Raw genomic sequence first — 19,324 nt, forward strand, 5'->3', positions numbered from 1 at the left:
CTATGCCACCCCCCACCTCCAATCTAGTCCTATAATATACTATATTGCCATAACTTCAGCATGGATCAAGGCAGAAGGGCCATATTCCATATGAATGGATATTATAATAATAATAATAATAATAATAATAATAATAATAATAATAATAATAATAATATATTTATTTATTTCTTACCCGCCTCTCCCTTTGGATCGAGGCGGGGAACAACGTTAGAACAGGAATCAATACATCTTAAAAATTCTTGATTTAACATTGATCTGGATAGGCCTGCCGGAAAAGGCTAGGCTTTAAAGCTGCCTTAAAATCACACAGAGAGTTAATTTTACGAATCTCCTCCGGCAGACCATTCCACAATCCGGGGGCGACAGAAGAAAAGGTCCTCTGGGAAACTGATGTCAGCCTAGTTTTAGCTGACTGAAGTAAGTTCACACCACAGGACCTGAGTGTGCGGGGCGGACTATATGGGAGAAGGCGATCCCGCAGGTAACCTGGACCCAAACCATTTAGGGCTTTAAAGATAATGACCAACACTTTGTACTTTGCCTGGAAACTAATTGGCAGCCAGTGGAGTGATTTTAATGTTGGGGTAATATGCTCACCCCTAGATGTACCGGTGACCAACCTGGCTGCCATATTTTGATCTAGTTGAAGTTTCCGAACTAGGTACAGTGGTAGCCCTGTGTAGAGCGCATTGCAGAAGTCAAGCCTTGAGGTTATCAGCACGGGCACTACTGTCTTTAGGTCTTCTGACTCTAAGAAGGGGCGCAGCTGGCGTGTCAGCCGAAGCTGATAGTAGGCACTCCTGGCCGTCGCATCCATCTGGGCTGTCATTTAGGATCACTATAGTTGTTTCCAGTGTCCCCAGAGGAAGAACATTTCTGTTTGAAACATGTTGGGAAAATTGGAAATGAGATTGTCAGGACGCCTGTCTCAAACACACCGATTTTGCCTTCTCAGCCCATTGTAGCCATACATAACGGCAATTTGCTCTGGAAAAGGGAAGACGGGGTTCTCGCCCTATAGACCTTCCAGCTGGGAAGTGGCCCAAAGGATCATGGGTGACAGCCCAAGAGGGACCAAGAGTGTGAAGCAGAGGAAGATGACGGCATGCTGGAATCACAGCTGGATTCTCACGAACTCAGAGGATTTCCTGAGTTTAAGAGAATTTCACTCCTACATCTGTCTTTCATTAATAATTTTTTAAAAAGTGCTTTACTTCAGATGGAATTAATGAAAGGCTATAAATAAAACAAGCCACCCTGAGATCCAGCTGGTTTGGACCTTTTGAGAGCATGTTGCTTTTGCTGTTCAGATGAAAGCTACGTCTGCATCTCTGGATGGATGGATGGATGGATGGATGGATGGATATACATTATGCATTTTTATCCTGCTTTTAAGACAATTGTTGGCTCCCAAAGCAGTTCATATCAGTTTAAAATAAGAGATATGTAAGCCCTGCCATCCGGCTTACTATATAAACTAAAAAGACACAGAGCATTATCACACCAGTGCTATACTGTGCAATCACTGCGAATTGTATGCAAAGGACTCAGAAGTTTTCCACCTTATCATCTGCTTTGATTGTGAAGTACTCCCAGGCATCCTGCCTTAATTGTGCTATAAAGCCAAAAGATTTGCTGTATTTAGCCCCTACTTTTTGAGCGTATCTTCCGAGCCGCCGCTGGGGCGCAGGAGCAGGATTTTAAAGAAATGCTAACATCTGCGTAAACTTTAAAGATAAAGACACCAAAATTGGCACAGTAATAGATATTAGGGAGCGCTTTAAGCATACCAAATTTGAATTGAATTGAGTCATCTGTTGATTTTTTATGATTTTTTTACATTTCCCCCCTTAAACTCACTTCCTGGTATGCAAAGGATCGCTGTCACCCGGTAGCAAAAACAACAACCGCGAAAGCTTAGCACTACGGGGATAATCCGAGGGAAGCAGGTACATAGGATGAAGTTTAAAGACACACAAAGGAAGGGGTGTGGAGGAAAATGGAAAAGGGGCAGAACAGTTTTTCAAGGCTAGAAGAAGGTGGTTGGTCTACAAGGACATGAGCTTCGGGCCGGACTCATCCTTTATTGCTGGCTGTTCTTGATTTATTTTATTTTATTTCTCTACTGCCCAATAGCCAGAGCTCTCTGGGATGGTTCACAAAAATGAAAAACCACAAGAGACAGCATAAAATACGATATAAAATATGGAAGCTTAAAACCACGATATGAAAGTACAGCCAGAATAAAACCAAGCAGCCATGCAGAGATTTAAAATTACAGATTTACGGTAAAACAACAGAGCGAAAAGGCTAAAATACTGGGGAAATAAAAAGGTCTTCACCTGGCACCGGAAGGAGTACAACATATAAGCGCCAGGTGAACTTACCTGGCAGGGGAGACACCATGATCATAGCTCTTTGGCCGATGGATGAGGGCTAGAGTGTTATTTTTCCTTCCTTCTGCAGTCTCAGGGCTGCAGAAGGAACATAAGAAGAGTGATATTATTCCTGGCAAACAGGGGCTGCAGCCTCCCAGTTCCCCCAGCTGATGGCAGAAACCAGAGTGTGCTTCCCTTCTCCTCTCCAGTCCCAGGGCAACCGTCAGTTGGGACGGTTCATGTATAAATAATATGATAAGAAATACCGTTGTATCATATGGTACTGGTCTTCATTGTTGGTCATTCTTGCCAGTGGCCCAAATGAAATGGGGGCAGGGAGAAGGGCTGAAGTTGCCAAGGACATGGGGGGAAGCCAGGAAAAGAGAGAGCCGCAAACCCTGCACAGGTAGCATGGGCTCAGTTCAGACAACATGTTTCTCAACGGTGGTCTTAGGACTCCACGGAGTTTTCCCACCACCATTGAGAAGTGTGTTGTCTGGAGGGAAAACTCTACGCAACGGTGGAGTTTTTTTTAGAAAACCCTCCATGTGGAATATCCACGCTGTGCAGAGGAGAGTTCCTGCACAACCCTTATGTTACGTGTTGTGTGGTGGGCTCCGTGAAGTCTTCTGTTGCGTTGAGTGGACTTTTCCCACTGGCTACAGAGTTGTCTGGCAAGAGCGGCGAAAGGAGCAAGTGCCGCTCTAGGAGAGCCGCCAAGATTGGTGGGGTTTTTTTTGCAGCAATGCCTGATGGGATATCATTGGGAGGACCATTGGGGGAGGAGAGAGGGCGGAGGAACTGTCAATCAAACGTCACGATGGATTTTATTCAACACCACGGTAGCCTGCAGTCACACAACGGTGGAGTTAGAACATGATGTGTGGGGAGTACCTCCTAAAAACTCAACCGTTGAGTGGAGTTTTCACACTGCGTTGACTAACGTGTTGTCTAAACTGAGCCCCTGTGTCTCTAGAGGCAGCCGTGAAGGGCTGTTCCCTTCCCAGCCACTTCCGGCTGCAGCTACGAATGCTGCAAATTTAATCTCCCACTGTGTGCGAGGCCCAAAATAGCCATTCCTTTCTTGTTTGGCGCAGAGCGGTAAAGCAGCAGTTTCTGCAGCCGAAACTCTCCCCACAGCCTGAGTTCGATCCAGCGGAAGCTGGTTTCAGGCAGCCGGCTCGGGTCGGCTCAGCCTCCCATCCTCCCGAGGTCGGTAAAATGAGTACCCAGTTAGCTAGGGGAAAGGTAATAACGGCCGGGGAAGGCAACGGCAAACCACCCCGCTATAAGGCCCGCCAAGAAAACGTCAGCGAAAGCTGGCATCCCTCCAAGAGTCATTAATGACTCAGTGCTTGCACGAGAGGTTCCTTTCCTTTCCTTTCCTTCTTTTAGACCACTGTATGACGCTCAAGCCCATCCATACATTTGCATCACACAGTCCAGTTTTACCCCGACAACTCTTTGTTCACCCTGTTGTACTCACAGGGGCTGTGGTTAAATTCCTGGGTACTTCCCAACCCTACAGATTGGGATTGAGAGAGCGCTGGGAGCCTACATGTACTATAAAGGCATTTACGGTTTACGTAAACCTGTGGAGGCTGGGGGCTCTGATGTCTGTGGGGTGGTGAATCTGCTCTGGGTTTCAGTCAGAATCAGGGCCTGTTCAGACGACACTTCTGGGACTACAGTTAGCGAAACTGTGGTTCTCTGAGGTTAGCATTAACCATGAGCCGTGCTGTCTTACACAACACTTTAAGCCATGGTAAGAACCGCTAACCTTGCTGCAGATGGTCTGACTAGGGTTAGAAAGTGACCAGGGTTTAGCAAAACGCACCACACATGACACCTTAAACCCTGCTGCTTAAGCCTTAACCAGCAGGGTTTAAGGTGTCTTCTGAACAGGCCCCCAGTCAGAATTCTAAAGGAGCCTTCACTGAGATTGACCCTGTTCAGTTGACATGCTAAGGCACGGTGGTTAAGGATTTTAAGCTAAACATTATGGCTTAGCGTGTTGTGTAAACCATGACTTAGCATGTCTTTGATCCTTTCCTAACCGTGGTGGCTACATAGGAAAGGAAGGAAAGGAACCTCTCATGCAAGCACTGAGTCCTTACTGACTCTTGGAGGGACGCCAGCTTTCGCTGACGTTTTCTTGGCAGGCCTTATAGCGGGGTGGTTTGCCGTTGCCTTCCCCGGCCGTTATTACCTTTCCCCCAGCTAACTGGGCACTCATTTTACCGACCTCAGGAGGATGGAAGGCTGAGTCGACCCGAGCCGGCTGCCTGAAACCAGCTTCCGCTGGGATCGAACTCAGGCCGTAGGGAGAGTTTCAGCTGCAGAAACTGCTGCTTTACCGCTCTGCGCCACACGAGGCTCTGGTGGCTACATAACTAAGGTTTAAACATGCTCACTAACATTTGCTACAAAAAGGTTAGCGGCCTAACCATGGCTTAGCGTGTCGTTTGAACAGGCCCATTAACTGTTTCGGCCTTCCTCAAAGAATGATGGGAATTGTAGCTGATTCGTTACAGACTTCCCCTCACTCACCTCCATTTTTCAGGTTCCCTGGAAGACAAATTAACCAGCTCAAGTCTGTGGTATTAGATATGTCCACCTATTCACCCAAGTCTAGTAGATGGGGTTACTCCTGCTTCATCCACCTCTTCGTGCCTTTTTCCATTTCAGGAGCGCTAGTTTCTCTCAAGCCACGAGATCCTCGTTCTTCATGAGAAGCGACCCATCTGTTCAGAAGCTCTCTCAGGGCAACGGGCACTGTGTCAATGGGACGGGCGGACAGGTCCATGGCTTCTACAGCTTGCCCAAGCCCAGCCGACACAACTCAGAGCTCAGGGACAGTGCCTACGACCTCCCGAGGAGTTTCGGATGCTATGCCCACACCAAGTCCAGCCTCACGGGCTCCGAGACGGATAGCGAGGAGGTCTATACCTTTAAGACCCCCAACAATACCCTTTGCAAGGACTTTGGAGAGCTCTCCACAGACTGCTATGACGTCCCCGGCACCCCTTTGTCAATTTATCAGATCCCAAGGACATTCACGCTGGACAAGAACCACAATGCCCTGGCCGTGGCCTCCAGTGAAACTCCTGCCACACCTCCTCCTAGGCCTCCGAAGCCAGGGCAGGCGGAGTCACGGTGGGGCAGTTCCCAACAGCGTCTGCTGGACAGCGAAGGCCTAGGCGTGGGCCCGGTGGCTGCTACCATTCCCAGAAGGAACACGCTGCCGGCTGTGGAGAACTGCAGGTTGCACCGAGGTAAATATGGGTTCTTAAGATGGGGCGGTTGACATTGGAGGACCATCAGTGGTCTGGTGGATTCAGGGCTCACAGGGATGCAGCAACGGCACTTTTTGATTAGCAGGTATGTGGACATCATCTTCCACCTCTGCCCTTCAAAATGCCCTGTTGCTTTTGAGCTTAGCTGTGGTCTTCACAGTAGCTGGGGTAAATGGATTTTTCCAGCTACAACATGTAATGCAAAGTATTTTGGGGTCGGGTGGTCTTGAATGGACAATTGAGGCCCACTGGCTTTACAAAATACCTGCTCCAGGTAGAGATGAAAACTCGCTAGGACCAGATTGCTGATATGGGTCAACACAGCGGCTTGAATTTTTGGCTCTCCTTGGGAGAGTGACTATGAAGACTGCCATGATGAGCGCCTGCACTTACAAATTTACCACTACACCGCTGATGATTATGGGTTGGATCCAGACTTAGTTGTGCTTTAGAGTAGACCCACTGAAACCAATAGAGCATAAGTTGATCATCAACTTATACGTGACTATTTAGTGCAGTATACATGGAGGGCAACACCATTACTTCATCATCACGTGAAAAATGGATTTCTTATTTCAGCAGCAGCTTTGCACAAAATAGAGCTGGAACAAATTTCCTCTAAAAATTATCCTAGGTGAATTTTGATCAAGGACAACAATGGTGAGTTTGCATAACTTCAAAGGCTACGTCGTTCTCGACATACTAGCCTGGGAGCCGGAACAATATTTTGGGACACAAACTGACTCTCTCGGTCACCTACCAATTATAGAGCACATGCACTCAAGCATAGCGTTAGCATGACATATTGACCTGAACATTTCCATAATACTTGTATGTTAGAAGATGAACGTGGCTCCTACATTTTACCATGTCTTGATTTCACAGGGGCCAGAACAAATGTCCTTAACCCATGGTTTATTGTTGGGTTTTGAACTCTGGCTTGTTTTACCTCGGGGTTGGCTGTCCCAGATAATGAATATTTGCCAGTAAAGAATGGAATATTCGATGTATGACATCTGGTTTTTTATTTTCAAATTTGACATTGATTTTAGGATTTAATAGTAGATTATGACCTGGTTTGCATGTAATGACAACCCAGAGTATGAGTTGCTGTCTTACCCAGAGTTTACCAGTGATTTGTCTTCCAGATGATTGCGGAAAGTGCAGGTTGTTTTTTTCAAGTCCTGGGTTTGATTCACTCATCCTTTGCCCACTGCCTCCCTGTATCTTGAATGCTATTGCAAAGCTGTAGTAGTGGCATGTAGTTGTTGTTGTTTATTTGTTCAGTCGCTTCCGACTCTTCGTGACTTCATGAACCAGCCCACGCCAGAGCTTTCTGTCGGCCGTTGCCACCCCTAGCTCCCCCAAGGTCAAGTCTGTCACCTCCAGAATATCATCCCTCCATCTTGCCCTTGGTTGGCCCCTCTTCCTTTTGCCTTCCACTTTCCCTAGCATCAGCCTCTTCTCCAGGGTATCCTGTCTTCTCATTATGTGGCCAAAGTACTTCAGTTTTGCCTTTAATACCATTCCCTCAAGTGAGCAGTCTGGCTTTATTTCCTGGAGTATGGACTGGTTGGATCTTCTTGCAGTCCACGGCACTCTCAGCATTTTCCTCCAACACCACAGTTCAAAAGCATCCATCTTCCTTCGCTCAGCCTTCCTTATGGTCCAGCTCTCGCAGCCATAGGTTACTACAGGGAATACCATTGCTTTAACTATGCGGACCTTTGTTGTCAGTGTGGTGTCTCTGCTCTTAACTATTTTATCAAGATTTGTCATTGCTCTCCTCCCAAGAAGTAAACGTCTTCTGATTTCCTGGCTGCAGTCAGCGTCTGCTGTAATCTTTGCGCCCAGAAATACAAAGTCTGTCACTGCCTCCACGTTTTCTCCCTCTATTTGCCAGTTATCAATCAAGCTGTTTGCCATAATCTTGGTTTTTTTGAGGTTTAACTGCAACCCAGCTTTTGCACTTTCTTCTTTCACCTTCGTCATAAGGCTCCTCAGCTCCTCCTCGCTTTGTGGCATGTAGAGTGGCCTGAACTCTGGGTTGTTGTTACATGTGACGGTAGAACTACGGGTTATTCTTATATCATTTTGCCAAGCTATAGAGGCAGCGGGCAAGAGTGGTTAAAAAAAATAAATCGTGGCATGTAGAGTGGCCTGGATTTATTTTTTTTAACCACTCTTGCCCGCTGCCTCTATAGCTTGGCAAAATGATCTAAGAACAACCCGTAGTTCTGCGGTCACATGTAACAACAACCCAGAGTTCAAAATCCAACAACAAACCATGGCTTCTTTTCCTGAGTTCTTTGTGGTTAACAACCCAGAGTTAACCCATGGTTCTAGGTTTGCACATAACGACAACTCATCATTCAAAAACCCATGCTCAACCCGTATTCTGGGTTGTCATATGTCTGGAACTAGGTCTGGTATTACACATTTGACAGTATTTAACAGCTGACATGCAATATTATTTAGTATTTGACAGGCAGTATGGAATGGTATTTAGGATATGATAGCTGACTGCTTTTTTGTTTCCATTTTGGATACTTGCCAAATTTAAAGATGACGATAACAACAGCAAACCAGAAAATATCGACAGATCGATGGCATTTGAATTTTGAGTTTGAAATGTTGCGTCCAAGATTTCAATGGCAAAGCCTGAAACGTTGGCAAATCCTCAATATTTACAAAGCCTCCGCTCTCGACCCCACCTGCTTTCTCCACCTCAGGAGCGCTGCAGGGGAAGGACAGGCTGATACTGATGTGGTAGAAGTTTGTGCACTGAAATGCCCCTGCCCTTTCTATCACCTTCCCTAGGTTGCCTTTACGCTTGACTTACACAGAGAATACTATGTGCTGAATGAGTGCATCCAGCCCTTAGAGCAGCCTTCCGCCTCCTGGGGCCTTCCAGATGTGTTGGACTACAGCCCCCATTACCCCCACCCAGCTAGTGGGGATGGGAGTTGTAGTCCAAGGCATTTGGAGGGCCCTAGGTGGCAGAAGGCTGTTTTATATCTTTTCAGCCCATGTTAATCCTTCATTTAAAGGCAATGGGGGGGACTCATAGAGTTGAACAGCTTGATTAGCTTGTTTACTGTTCATTAACCGTAATTTCAATGTCACTGGTTTTAGCTTCTTCCTGCGAGACGTACGAATATCCCCAGCACAGCAGCGGTGCTGCAGTTCAGTCTGCGGAGTCTGTGAATGTCGGTCTCAATTCATATCTGGTGAGTTATTGGCGCTTGATTAGACACCAAGATGAATTTCCCTTGTTCATTCTAGTCATTACGCACCTGGTCGGAGGACACTGCACCTTCAGAGAGCATTTTTTAAAAACCATTTCCTTTTAAAAAACGGTTCACGTTTGATCGGGCTGGATACTAGGTGGGGCTGCCTTTGAGAAGTGTTTGGAAGCTTCAGCCGGCCCAGGATGCTGCAGCCAGACCTTGATACAAATGCATCACTGGCTACCCAGCTATTTCCAGGCACAGTTCAAAGTTCTGGTTATAACCTTAGGGTGACCCTATGAAAAGGAGGGCAGGGCTCCTGTATCTTTAACAGTTACATAGAAAAGGGAATTTCAGCAGGGGTCATTTGTATATATGGGGAACCTGGTGAAATGCCCTCTTCATCACAACAGTTAAAGGTGCAGGAGCTATACTGGAGTGACCAGATTTAACAGAGGGCAGGGCACCTGCAGCTTTAACTGTTGTGATGAAGAGGGAATTTCACCAGGTTCCCCATATGACTCTTGGTGAAATTTCCTTTTCAATACAACTGTTAAAGATACAGGAGCCCTGTCCTCCTTTTCATATGGTCACCCTATATGACCTAGAAGCCCACACAGCTTGGAATCAGCCTACCTGAAAGACTGCCTTCTCCCATACAAGCCTGCCCAGGTGTTAATCTCTTCGGGGGAGGCCCTTCTCTTAGTTTCTCCACCTTCAGAGGCATGTTCAGTGGCGACAGAAAACAGGGCCTTCTCGGTGGCAGTTCCCAGCCTCTGGAACTCCCTGTCAAAGAAGGCTAGGTTGGCTGTTTTGTTGGGTTGGCTTCTGTTTATATTCTTTTATTAATTGTGTTTTTAATGTATTTTGTTTTAAAATTGTTTTAACCAAGTTTTTATTTTAAAATTTTGGTTCTTATTCTTGTTAGCTGCTTTGAACACTATTTTCTTTATGGGAAGGTGGGCTATAAATCAGTCAGTCAAATAAATAAATAATTGCTGGGGCTGCTTGCCCTTCCTGATTTAGAATATGGTTCATGATGATAGGGTGACCATATGGAAAAGAGGACAGGGCTTGTGGCGATACCCACCTTTCTGTCCCTTAGGTATGTCTGCGGGTTTGTATGTCTAGTGAGTGCAGAATGTTTGACTGAGTGGGAGTGGCTAGTGATCATAGAATCATAGAATAGCAGAGTTGGAAGGGTCCTACAAGGCCATCTAGTCCAACCCCCTGCTCAATGCAGGAATCCACCCTAAAGCATCCCCAACAGATGCTTGTCCAGCTGCCTCTTGAAGGCCTCTAGTGTGGGAGAGCCCACAACCTCCCTAGGTAACTGATTCCGTTGTCGTACTGCTCTAACAGTCAGGAAGTTTTTCCTGATGTCCAGCTGGAATCTGGCTTCCTTTAACTTGAGCCCGTTATTCCGTGTCCTGCACTCTGGGAGGATCAAGAAGAGATCCTGGCCCTCCTCTGTGTGACAACCTTTCAAGTATTTCAAGAGTGCTATCATGTCTCCCCTCAGTCTTCTCTTCTCCAGGCTAAACATGCCCAGTTCTTTCAGTCTCTCTTCATAGGGCTTTGTTTCCAGACCCCTGATCATCCTGGTTGCCCTCCTCTGAACACGCTCCAGCTTGTCTGCGTCCTTCTTGAATTGTGGAGCCCAGAACTGGACGCAATACTCTAGATGAGGCCTAACGAGGGCCGAATAGAGAGGAACCAGTACCTCACGTGATTTGGAAGATATACTTCTATTAATGCAGCCCAAAATAGCATTTGCCTTTCTTGCAGCCATATCGCACTGTTGGCTCATTTTCAGCTTGCAATCTACAACAATTCCAAGATCCTTCTCGTTTGTAGTTTTGCTGAGCCAAGTATCCCCCATCTTGCAACTGTGCATTTGGTTTCTATTTCCCAAATGTAGAACTTGGCATTTATCCCTATTAAATTTCATTCTGTTGTTTTCAGCCCAGCACTCCAGCCTATCAAGATCACTTTGTTTCTGTCTTCCAGGGTCTTAGCTATCCCACCCAATGCGGTGAGAGAGGGGGGAAGGAGTATAAATAGGTTGGCTGAGGGGATTGTGAGCATAGTTTGAGGTTTAGTTTCAGTCTGAGAGTTTCAGTCTGGCTTGTGCTTCATGAGAGTGTTTGGCATGTGAGGAGTGAGAAGAGATAGGATTTTAAGGGACTTGGGATTGTTCTTTTAAATATAAAAATAAGCAGGTTTGATCTAAATTGAAATACCAAAGATTTGTTAAGTTTCAATAAACTTTACTTTGTGTTCTGTTACCACAAACCACATGTCAGCTCGAATTTATTACCTGCTATATTACACAGTGTAAAAGCATCTAACAATACACCTGCAGTTCAGTACCTCAACAGTAGAACCTATTTATCAAAACCCTTTTACCTTGTTCCCTCTCATATAGGGGGAAGGTTGTGTTGTTTTTACCCTTTCCTAAGGCTTTTCAAGCGGTGGCGCTTGGCTTAAGGGTGTGCTAGGCCAGGCCTTCTGTGTGAGGTCGGTGTCGTCGCAGGGCTCCTGTATAGAAAAGGGAATTTCAGCAGATGTATGCATGCAGCACCTGGTGAAATTCCCTCTCCATCTCAACAGTTAAAGCTGCAGGAGCCCTACCCTCTTGACCAGATACAAAAGAGAGCAGGGCTCCTGCAGCTTTCACTGTTGTGATGAAGGAGGAATTTCACCAGGTGATGCATGCATACAAAGACACCTGCTGAAATTATCTTTTCTATGCAACTGTTAAAGATACAGGAGCCCTGTCCTCCTTTTCATATGGTCACCCTACATTATACATTTTCATGTATATACGAAGGACATGTGCTGAAATTCCCTCTTCATCACAACTGTTAAAGATACAGGAGCCCTGTCCTCCTTTCCATATGGTCACCCTAGTTCATGACACACACGTCTATATGTTGTTGTTGTTGTTATTATTTAAAATAAACTTCAAATAGGTGTGAGGGGAGACAAAGACATGCATCATGTCACTGAAAATTTGCCTCTAGACCCTCTGGGAATTGTCCTCGGTTTTCTTCCTCAGCACACACACACACACACACCCTTATACTTGCCTCATCTTCTGATATTTCACAAGGCACTCCCCACACAAGCTGTTCTCTGGCGTCCTGAGGACTAGAAACTTAGTGTGTGTGTTCTTAAACTTTAATCTGGGATTCTCAGAATGCTGCCCTGCTTGCCTCCAAACTGAGCGTCGATTCTCAGCGGCCTTTTTCCTCCGGCCCTGCTGTTGCTTACATGTTGCTTTCTCCTCGCTTCCCAGCAAAACAAATCGACGGTGGCTCGCTCCCACAGCGCTGACTCGGAGGACAACTACGTCCCCATGAACCCGGGTTCCTCGATCCTGCTCAACATGGAGAGGTCGAATGACAATTCCCAACAGCTCTACATCCCTATGAGCCCTGGGCCTCATCACCTGGATGTGATGGGCCTGTCGTCTTCTAATTTCCCAGTTCATAAAGGCAGCAGCAGTTCCCAGCTACATCGGCGGATGAGTGAAATCCAGCCCCCACCCGTCAACCGCAACCTCAAACCAGATCGCAAAGGTAAGCCCGCCCACCCCCATTCACAGCTCCTTTCCCACTCAAGGTTTCTCTACATACAGGAAAAAATCCCGTGCCTTACCATGGCTTTTATCCCCGCAGTAATCCCACCATGGCGCCATTCTCCTTCACATGCGACCTCAGGATTTGTTCCCTTCTCAGAAAGGCCTCGTTGTGTTTTAATGAGACAGTGCCATCTAGTGGCAGAGAGAGACCGCAATATCAGGATAACACCAAATTATCTGTGGGTTTTTTCAAATGCGTGATTTCCAGGGGATGGCACGGGAGACGTCCTGGCTGTCGATGACATCATGTAATAGACTCGCAAACCTCCGTGAGCGGCCAGTCATGAACATGCTAGAAATCACTGATTTTGAGAAGCTCTCAGGGTTCAAGGGAAATGTGATGATTCTGATCATTCCCTCCAAAGGGTCCATTAAGCAATTCTCAGCCCTGACTTAGCACTCTTTCTCTTTCAGCAAAGCCAACACCTCTGGACTTGAGGAACAACACAGTCATTGACGAGCTTCCCTTTAAATCGCCCGTCACTAAATCCTGGTCGAGGCCCGGGTGAGTATGAGGTTGGGGAGTTCTGTTTTGTGCTTTAAATTTCTCCCATCAGTTGTAGATCCCTTATCATTCAACTTGAAAGATTCATCTTTGCAGAACCTAGTCCTCCACAACACAGAAGCCATCCGGATACTAACCGTATTCTCTTCTCTTTGTCAACTCTCATTACAGCCAGACTTTCAACTCCAACTTTTCCCAGTACTGTCGTCCCATCTCTACCCAGAGCATCACCAGCACGGACTCAGGAGACAGTGAAGAAAATTATGTAGCCATGGTAAATCCACTCAAGCTCCTCTTTCTTGTACTGCAGGGGGGTGGGAATTGGAGCCCTCCAGATGGGTTGGCCTACAACTCCCATCAGACCTAGCCAATGATGAAGGATATTGGGAGGACGCTAAGGGGAGACATGATAGAGGTATACAAAATTATGCATGGTACGGAGAATGTGGACAGGGAGACATTTTTTTCTCCCTCTCTCAAAATACTAGTGAACAGGTGGTCTCTAAAGGCCATGTCCAATTTGCCTTTCAAAATTCATACATATAAGACCTGCCTTGTGAAGGATTAGATATTTGTCTGCTTTATAAGTTGTACCATTGACCATTGGTATTAGAGGGAGCCAAATGACGGGTAAATCTAGTCTTCCCTTTCTTCCTGCCATCATCATCTGTTTCCTAGCAATGGTGTTAACCACAACAGGCTCTCTCAGAGTATTTGAGAATTGTTGCCAAAAACGGGGCCCCAAGGAAGAATTTTTCCCCAAAACGCAACAGGCCTGGAATAAATCTCATTTCTAGCATCTGGAGGATTTTTTTCCTCTGACTTCTAGAACACAGTGAGCTTTAACAAAGGATCTTCACCCAACTGAAAAGATCTTACAGCGTTTAATTAGAAATGCAAACAATTTGGCTAAGAAGTGTTGTCATTTAAACGGCGAGGGTGAATTAGGAAACCCATCAAAGGAAAGGAAAGATGTACCCAACCTCTGCATGATTATTTTCCTCATTCCCTGACTTCCTCTGTGGGACGGGTAGGCAATCAGATGCTCTCCAGATGTCTTGGACTACAACTCCGATCATCCCTGAACACTAGCCATGCTAGATGGGGAGGATGGAAGTTGAAATCCAAACATCTGAAGGGCACCAGGTTGTCTTTGTTAATCTGTCACAAACAATAGCAAAACTTGAAAGCCTCATTATCATCTCGTTCAGTGGCTGGAGGAAGGAGTTTTGTCGTTCCTACTCTGAAAACAGTCTTGGAGTTGTGCTCTTGGTCCATTCCACCTCCACTATACTGGTCATGATAGCTAGAAGAAACCTCCAGGTTCAGAGACAGTGTACCTTTGACTGCCAGTTGCATGGGCTGTGTGTGGGGCAAATGGCAGTGAAGGCCTGCTGTCTTCATGCTCTGGTTGGGTGCTTCCCAAAAGTATCTAGCTGTCCAGTGTTCGTGCCCACAGTTTCGTTCCCAAGGAAAGTCCCATTATACAGGTGGCTGTGTGAATCTATATCAAGAAAACCCACTTCTAGATGTTTTCATCTCTACCAGGAACAAGTCCTTTGTAGAACTAATGTGCCTGAATTGCCCATTCAAGCCAAGCTGCCCAGAAATACTTCGTAGAAAAGGCCAACTCAGATTATCAAAGGGCTGGAGCATCTCCCCTATGAGGGAAGGTTATGACAGCTGGGATTGTTTAGCTTGGAAAAAAGGACGGTGAGGGGAGACATGTTAGAGGTGTACAAAATGATGTATCCCATGAAGTCATCCTATGAAGCATCATCCTGTGATGTATCCTATGAAGTCAATCACGTGAGGTACTGGTTCCTCTCTATTTGGCCCTGCTTAGGCCTCATCTAGAGTATTGCGTCCAGTTCTGGGCTCCACAATTCAAGAAGGATGCAGACAAGCTGGAGCGTGTTCATAGGAGGGCAACCAGGATGATCAGGGGTCTGGAAACAAAGCCCTATGAAGAGAAACTGAAAGAACTGGGCATGTTTAGCCTGGAGAAGAGAAGATTGAGGGGAGAGATGAGAGCACTCTTCAGATACTTAAAAGGTTGTCACACAGAGAAGGGCCAGGATCTCTTCTCGATCCTCCCAGAGTGCAGGACACGGAATAACGGGCTCAAGTTAAAGGAAGCCAGATTCCAGCTGGACATCAGGAAAAACTTCCTGACTGTTAGAGCAGTACGACAATGGAATCAGTTACCTAGGGAGGTTGTGGGCTCTCCCACACTGGAGGCCTTCAAGAGGCAGCTGGACAACCATCTGTCAGAGATGCTTTAGGGTGGATCCCTGCATTGAGCAGGGGGTTGGACTCGATGGCCTTGTAGGCCCCTTCCAACTCTGCTGTTCTATGATTCTATGATCCCACAAAGCTGATTGATGGAAGATTCAGGACAGATAAAAGGAAGGACTTCTTCACAAGTGCAGAATTAAATATGGAATTCACTACCCCCAATTTGGATGGCTTTAAAAGGGGGGTGGATAAATTCCTGGAGGAGAAGGCTATCAATAGCTACTAGTCCTGATGGCCATGTGCTACTTCCAGTATTGGAGGCAGTAAGCCTGTATGCACCTTGCACCATGTCTTGCTAAGTTGGTCCCTGGCCGATGGCTGTTTGGCCACTGTGTGAACAGAGTGCTGGACTAGATGGACCCTTGGCCTGATCCAGCAGGGCTCTTCTGATGTTCTTATGTATTACAACAGGGAACAATATATTATTGTTGGGGAAACTCTTTCCCCACCCCCTCGGCCAGCACTTGCACCCCTGTGGTGTCTGTCTCAGCTGCACTACTGCGTGAGGGTTTGATCACCTGGTTTGGACATGCCTTTTCTTTTCGCTTTACTAATTCCTTCCCGATCACCTCTTTTTAGCAAAACCCAGTCTCTGCATCTCCCATTCCCAGCGGCACCAACAGCCCGGCCATGAAAAAGAGCACAGGAAGTGTCGATTACCTGGCCCTGGATTTCCAGCCGAACTCACCTAGCCCGCACAGAAAGGTACAACCCTTTTCGAAATCCTTTGCGTCAATCAAACGGGCTGCAGACGGTGGGTCCCAGAATTCCCACCTACCCCTATCCAAGCAAGCTCTTGGCCCTTGATGCTTTATTGGAAAAGGGTGGGCAGAAGATGAGTTGATCTGGACAGGGATAACCTAGCTTCAGTTGTCCATACTTTGGTAACTTCCAAATTAGATTACTGCAATGCCCTCTACATGTGGTTGAACTACAAGTTCAACCACAGCTTTTAAAGCTCAACTAAAAACTTTTCTTTTTCCTAAAGCTTTTAAAACTTGATGTTGTGCAGACTTCTACTGTTACTTTCTACTGTTAGTTTTTCCCTACCCTGTGCCTGTTTGCATTCTCTTCCCCTCCTTATTGTTTTACTGTGATTTTATTAGATTGTAAGCCTATGCGGCAGGGTCTTGCTATTTACTGTTTTACTCTGTACAGCACCATGTACATTGATGGTGCTATATAAATAAATAATAATAATAATAATAATAATAATAATAATAATAATAATAATGGGGCAGCCTTTGAAGACGGTCCGGAAGCTGCAGCTTGTGCAAAATGCGGCGGCCAGATTGATAGCTGGAACAGGGAGGTTTAAGCATATAACACCGATTCTGGCCCGCTTGCATTGGCTGCCTATATGTTTCCAAGCCCAATTCAAGGTGCTGGTCTTAACCTATAAAGCCCTACATGGCTTGGGACCACAACACCTGACGGAACACTTCTCCCGACATGAACCTACCCATACACTGCGCTCAACATCTAAGGTCCTCCTCTGAGTGCCTACTCCGAGGGAAGCTCGGAGGATGGCAACAAGAGGGAGGGCCTTCTCAGTGGTTGCCCCCCAACTGTGGAATGATCTTGCCGATGAGGCTCGCCTGGCGCCAACGTTGTTATCTTTTCGGCGCCAGGTCAAGACTTTTCTCTTCTCCCAGGCATTTTAACAGCATTTAACAATGTTAAGTTTGTTTTTAATGGACCCCAGAATTGATGTTTTTAAATGGATACTGTCGTTTTTATACTGTTTTTATGTTGTGTTAAAAGAAGCCAGATTCCGGCTGGACATCAGGAAAAACTTCCTGACTGTTAGAGCAGTACAACAATGGAACCAATGACCTAGGGAGGTTGTAGGCTCTCCGACCCTAGAGGCATTCAAGATGCAACGGGACAGCTACCTGTCAAGCATGCTTTAATGTGGGTTCCTGCATTGAGCAGGGGTTGGACTCAATGTACTTATAGGCCCCTTCCAACTCTACTGTTCTGTGATGATATGATTCTACACCAAGCAAGATATTGCACTATGAAAATGGCATGAAAGCAGTATATAAGCGGCAGGAGCCACACGACTGCTTGATAGCGGTATTGAAGTGTACTGACAACTGTTGGGGCCCATTGACACCTACCACATACCGTTTTCATAGTGCTATATCCTGCTTGGTGTAGATTTGGCCTAAGTTGAAGAAGGCTGATACACAACCAAACCACCCATTCTGTGCTTTCCTTTCCATGGGCAGCCTTCCACGTCGTCGGTGGCCTCAGACGAGAAGGTCGACTATGTCCAAGTTGACAAGGAGAAGACGCAAGCCTTGCAGAGCACCATGTTGGAATGGACCGACGTCCGGCAGTCTTCAGAGCCCACCAAGGCAGTGAAGCAGTAACGGCGGGAGGTAGATCGGAGTCGAAGGGGAAGCCTTCCGGAAGGGCAGAGACCCAATAGTTCCACGCACCAAGGCTCGTTTTTCTGCCGTCGTTATACGACGGAGGAGGATGGGGGAGAGTTTGGCTTTGGAAGCAAACGTAACTTCAGGGGAAGACACGGCTGATACCGTGTGCCCGTGCTAAAGGTGCCTGGACTCCTGCTGTTGTTGATTAGCTGCTGGATAAATTACCTGAGAAATTCAACATAGCAATACTGGGATTGTTGACTCCCCGCATGCTTGCAATCATTGCTGAATCCACTGCTGTCACCATCTTCACCAACCGATGTCCATTTGGTGGAATTCCAGCCTTCTTCTGGAAGCTTCCACCTCACCCTCGCCTTCCTCTTCCACCTCCTGACCTTTCGCAGAAAACAATGGCCAACTGTTGGCAGTAACGCTGTTCGATTTTCAATGAAACATTGTCTTTTGGCGTTCGGTGTCAATTGCAGGCATTCGTGTCTCTAAAGCACTTAAAGGAGTTTTCCTCGTGGGGACAGGAGCGGAGGAAAACGATCATTGCTCCCTGTCATATATCAGCATCTTGAAAAATGGATGTTTGCGTGAGCTGAAAATAATTTTCTCCCCCCGCCTCCCCACAGCTTCCCCCCCCCCCTCAAATTATCTTCAAGTTTCTCCTTTGCAGATCTTAAGGTCAAATGTTCTCTGGGTATTTTCTGAACACTTGCATATTGTTGAATATTCACAGAATATTTGATTATCTGTATCTGATGACCTATAATATTTGAGTTGAACTTTTGATGTTTGACAGTATTGGGTAGCTGGTGTGCAGTTGTATTTAGTAGTTTGATGTCCGACCAGTTATGAGATTCATGGCTGGGAACATGAGAACCGAAGTAGAGTCCTGTCAGGTTGGGTTAAAAGCCCATCTGATCCGGTATTCTGTTTCAAGCACTTGCCGGTCCGGTAATCAGTGCCTGCCAATAAGTCTAGAACACTCGAAATTTGGATCAAAGCGTCACATTTTCAAAATGCAAATGCAAATTAGAAATTTTACATTTAAAAGTGGCTGAACTGGAAAATCTGGCAAATGTTTGAATATTTGCAAATATTCAGCTGCAAAGAATACATTTGAGATTGTCTATGTCTTGATACTTAGTCTGGGGCTTTTTTTAAAAAAAAAAAGCCCTCCTAAGTGAATCTAGTTCACCCGTTAGATTTAAAACCAGTTTGGTGACAACCTTAAAGGTACCTAGTTTGTGACTGCATAATCGCAAAGGTGGGTCTCTCACGCCTACTGTCCTGCTGAGTGTCACCATCACTGCAAGTTAGGTCATGTGCTGGGTCCATACTGAAGACCAATGCTCTCAACACACCAGGTGGATATTGCCAAGGTCTAACATAGCCTTCCTCAACTTGATGCCCTCCAGATGTTTTGGACTACAACTCCCAGCATTCCTGACCATTAGCTGTTCTGGCTGGGCCTGATGGGAGTTGAAGTCCAAAATATCTGGACGGCACCAGGTTGGGGAAGGCTGGTCTGAAATAATCCGGGTATCACGTGGGAAACGCTGTCATTGTGTGAATAGC

General features: G+C 46.3%; 1 protein-coding gene across 1 annotated transcript in view; it reads left to right on the plus strand.

Moving 5' to 3' along the window:
* GAB2 (GRB2 associated binding protein 2) overlaps positions 1-18,350 on the plus strand; it is a 181,744-nt gene extending 163,394 nt beyond the window's left edge. The window contains exons 4-10 of the mRNA XM_063127243.1: positions 5,070-5,656; positions 8,813-8,907; positions 12,209-12,491; positions 12,968-13,058; positions 13,230-13,332; positions 15,936-16,061; positions 17,591-18,350. Coding sequence (XP_062983313.1) covers positions 5,070-5,656; positions 8,813-8,907; positions 12,209-12,491; positions 12,968-13,058; positions 13,230-13,332; positions 15,936-16,061; positions 17,591-17,734 — 1,429 coding nt within the window. The 3' untranslated portion in view covers positions 17,735-18,350. The remainder of the gene's footprint in view (positions 1-5,069; positions 5,657-8,812; positions 8,908-12,208; positions 12,492-12,967; positions 13,059-13,229; positions 13,333-15,935; positions 16,062-17,590) is intronic.
* The last annotated feature ends 974 nt before the right edge of the window (positions 18,351-19,324 follow it).

The sequence above is a fragment of the Elgaria multicarinata genome, chromosome 5 (assembly GCF_023053635.1).
Source record: "Elgaria multicarinata webbii isolate HBS135686 ecotype San Diego chromosome 5, rElgMul1.1.pri, whole genome shotgun sequence".
Taxonomy (NCBI): Eukaryota; Metazoa; Chordata; class Lepidosauria; order Squamata; family Anguidae; genus Elgaria; species Elgaria multicarinata.